Source organism: Meles meles, chromosome 7 (assembly GCF_922984935.1).
Source record: "Meles meles chromosome 7, mMelMel3.1 paternal haplotype, whole genome shotgun sequence".
In the NCBI taxonomy this organism is placed as follows: Eukaryota; Metazoa; Chordata; class Mammalia; order Carnivora; family Mustelidae; genus Meles; species Meles meles.
Window position 1 is genome coordinate 55,334,510 of NC_060072.1, and position 4,430 is coordinate 55,338,939.

At 34.3% G+C, this 4,430-nt stretch overlaps 1 protein-coding gene across 1 annotated transcript; it reads right to left on the minus strand.

Moving 5' to 3' along the window:
• Positions 1–441: 441 nt before the first annotated feature.
• TAS2R42 (taste 2 receptor member 42) lies at positions 442–1,413 on the minus strand. The gene has a single exon (XM_046010811.1). It carries the CDS (start codon positions 1,411–1,413, stop codon positions 442–444), a length of 972 nt encoding a protein of 323 aa, XP_045866767.1.
• Between the last annotated feature and the right edge of the window lie 3,017 nt (positions 1,414–4,430).

Sequence of the window (4,430 nt, forward strand, 5' to 3'; positions counted from 1 at the left end):
TATTTTGCACTGTGAATATTATTTCCCAACATCTTGTTCCCATATTCTCTACAAGATAATGACAACAATGAAAAGCTTTTTCATTAAAAAAAAAAAAAATTAGACCTTCAAGCTATGAGGTCATGTTTTTCCCATCTATGACTTTAGTTGTTCAATTAACTTTCTTATCAAAATTTTATAGTTCATCTACATACATCTGTTGCATATAAAATTAAATAAGTTAAGTTCCCTTTGAAAGGATATTTGAGATTTTAAAATATTGGTAACCAATGTTTTAAATAAAAGTGAATACTTTTAAATTATATTGGCTGACCATGTGTCAGTTATCACCAAAAGCAATGGGTTTGGGGAAAATTTCAATGATGTTCAACAATATTTAAAGGAAACCTCCCCCAAACAGCCAGTTGAAGTTAAATTGATTCTCAGATGCCTCAGTCTTCATCATTGGAAAGGCTCTGGAAGGTTTATCTGTAAAGATGAAATTGGTTTTTCTCTTTTCAGGGAGATTTTAAGATGCCACAGAACATTCAAGGCTGTCTGTCTTAGCTTGCTGTTTCCCAGTATCAAAATTAATGAGTGGCCTGAGGGAAAGATGTATACAGCCAACATGATAAACTTTGTGCTCTTGTTATTCCAAAATAAAAAAAGGATCCAATTTGACAACTGTATGGACAAAAAATGAACTGTGAAAAGGAAGAGGAAAGACACCACCATCTTAATGGCCTTTTTATGGGCCTGCATGCTGAAGTCCCTGGAGCCCATGGAGTTGAGCTCCAAATTCCTGATGTGTTTTACCAAGGACAGAAATAAAAGAAGCAACAAGGTCAGGGACAGAACAATAGGAATGATATAGGAAAAACTAAGAAGAACTAGCATTTTAATATAAGAAGTTTTACTTTCATTTATATGTAAAGTCAGATTACTTTCATCCATTGCATTGATATTCAAGAAGAAATCATTAAATGTTTCTAGCAAGAGAAGGTCAAACAGTAGAAAGAACAAAGAAAATACAAGAATTGCAAGAACCACTCTGTTCATTCTCCACCTCAGCCAAAGGAAAAGGGAATGGGAGAACTGAGCTATCTTGAAGAGGTAGAAAATGCTTAGGCAGGTAGTAAACCAGGTGGACAAATGATTAGTTATTCTCCAAAGCAAAGTAACAGGCTTTGCCAGTTTATGGGTGGAATAGAAAGGTGGATTTAGTCCTATCATAAATGATTCAAACGATGACACCAACAGCTGCGAGATTCTGGAGATTGCCAAGCAAGTGAGGATGAAGTCGACTAAAGAGATCTCTCGGTTCTTGACCCATTCAGAGCAGTTTACCAGTCCAATAAACACATTGCCCAACATTCCAATTATGAATTCTGCTGTCGACAGTGTGAGAAAGATTATATCCAATCCAGCTAACATTTCCACAGGAAAAGGAAATCCAAATTTCTAGTACAGTGTCTCATTAATAAATTTATAATCAAACTCTTTCAGAATAGCATCCATTTCTGGTAGTTATCTTCACTGCCCTTACTACAATTCCAATCTCAAGCAGGACCTCCTGCTGTTGAATACATCTCATACACATATGTATTTAAGGAAATCTTTCTGCTTTAATTGTAATGCCCATCTTAATCCAGTAAGATCTGCTAACGTATATCATCTCACACAGTTTCATGAAGATGTTTTTATTTATCTGAAAGAGCTACTAATTTCCAAATCAAATAGTTTGTGTTCCTATATATGGTTGACAAGGATTCAAATTTTCCACTTGAGGTACTGATTACAAGGTTAAAGTCAAATTTGTTAGCATGTAAATACGGGTCAGATTCTTTTTCACTGATTTGTGAAAAAATCACCTCACCTGAAATACTACACCATTTGGATCCAAATATTTTAGTTGTTTTTCATAGAAAGCTCTGACATAAGCTAATAATAGTCTAAATCTAAATAATCTAGACTAAGATTTAGTTATAATTCAGTGAATACGTCTTGAGTGCCCGCTCTAGGTCAGACCCATTTCCAAATTGCAATGTAGTTTGCTACCAAAAAAAACATTAGGAAAGCCATAAAATAGTGAAAACACAGAAAGAAACAATAAGAAGAATAAAACATAATGTGAACACAAAAAAGGTAAGTACAAACATTACTGTTGGGGAAAGAGAAACATGGGACATTTGCCTTGGATTGTATAGATAATTAGAATTTCATGAGGGAACTGCTAAGTTATATTTTGGACGGATCAAACAATATACAAAAAGACAACCAAACTCAGACTACTTTTCTGAAATTAAAGTCTTCTCGCTGATAATTTACTGTAATTACAATCTAAATGTTCTTCAGGTATCTCTGAGTGACACGTCCACAATTAAACATAGTCCCCAGTTGTGCTCTTTATCTTTGTACTTGTTCTAATTGTTTCGACCAGAGACACAATGCTGCCCATTTAGCCTTAATAGACAGAAAATGGGTAAAAAATCATTTCAGATTAAATAAGGAAAGAGTAAACAAAAGTATCTGTTCTATGTATTCTGGAAACAAAGATTTTGACAGAAGCCATCAATATATAAGAAATGACCTCAAAGTTACAAATTTTGTGCCTTCTTGGCAGTAAGTGTTCAGGTGATGTCAGACCATATCCAAAATAATAAATGAAATCATTAAAAAAAATACTTGGCCCTTTTCAACATTACTGTCACACTCCTGAATTAAATTCTATTCATTTTTTAAGCGTGTATATCAAGAACAATGATATATAATGAACAACTGGTAAATTATTTTGTATGACAAAAATTTTAATTTAGGACAAATATTTGCAATTATAGGAAGAAAGAGAAAGAAAGAAAAAAGGGAGGGAAGGAGGGTGGGAAGGAAGGAAGGAACAAAAAGAAGGAAAGAGTTTATTGGATTCAGCAAGGCTGAAGGAAAAAAAAGAAATTTGGTAGTGGTATTTTCAAGAGGAGAATGATAGTTTTGACCAGATTTGTCCAGAAATGGAGAGAAATTCATGGCTATGAGAAGCATTTAGGAGGTAGAATTAGTCTCGGTGATGGATTTGGAGCTATAGAAAGGAAGAGAGGCCAGCACATTCAGGCTTCTTTTGTACCTGGATCCATGGAGTGTTGGGACCTGAGGGAATCCCTGGAGGGCGAGTAGATTTAGAAGCAAAGTGGGGAGACAGAAGAAAAGTTGGAGGATGATCAGTTCTGTTTTGAACATTTTGGGAGTATCTGTAAGTCATTCAAGTAGAAAGATGGGGTAGGCACTTGGGTATTTGTGACTGCAGCTCAGAAAAGTAGTTTAGATTATTAACAGAGATTTGAGAGTCATCAGCACATTCTTGATCCCCTAAAAAGTGATGAGCTCCAAGACCTTGAGGAAGACCAGAGGATGAAGAAACCAAAGACAAAAAGCAGTCAGAGTAGGGAAACCCAGAGGCTAAGGGTTTCGAAACAACCAAGGATAAGGAGTATTGCAAAGAAGGAGTAACCATTGATATTAACAAAATTGATTTTGATATTAACAAGAGTGTCTTATCAGGAGGTAGCAAGGAGGTCCTTAGTATAGAAAGGTCCTTAGTATAGAAAGATCCTTAGTATAGAAAGAATAGCTCAACTGATTAGAAGCCAAACTGCTATGTCAAAGAGATCCCAATAATGAAGCATTAGAAAACCAATTAATGTAATCAGTGCATTGGTAGATTAAAGGAGAAACATCAGGAAGAAAAGTTTAATATAAATCTACATTTATTCATAATAAATGTTCTTAGCAAACTGGGAATAGAATGCTATATTCTTTTTCCTGATAAAAAGTTAAAGAAAAAAGTTATGTTAAAAAGCCTGGAGTAAATATTGTACTGGATAATGGATACACTAAATTCATTCCCCCTGAGTTTGGGACCAAATGATCTAAAACATCTCACTATGTCTGTTTTTTGGAGGTTTCCACCAATCACAATAAGGCAAGAAAATGTCACAAAAGATATAAGACTGTAAAGCACAAAACAAAACTGACCTTATTCACAGATGAAAATTGAGACTGCACAGAAAATCCAAAAGAAATCTTTAATACATTGTTAAAATATGATCCATTTACAAGATTTCTGGACACATAAGAAATGTGCAAAAATCCACTCCATTTCTTCACACCATCCACAAGCAGTTAAAAAGAAATATTCTTTTAAAAAATGAAATTTCTGTAACCTCAACAAACATCCAGCATCTAAGAATAAATCACACACACAAAAGTATGCAACACTTTTGTGGAGAACGTTAAAAAGTCTGACATGGCTTTAGCTGTTTTTTAGCCAAGATGTATTAATTACACACTAGATATAATCAAAGCCTCTAGATTTTTAAAAAAATTTAAACCATTATTACGCACATCTTCCCATTTTAGGTTTGCATCCAAGGATGTTAAATTCTCTGCCTTCATTGTTG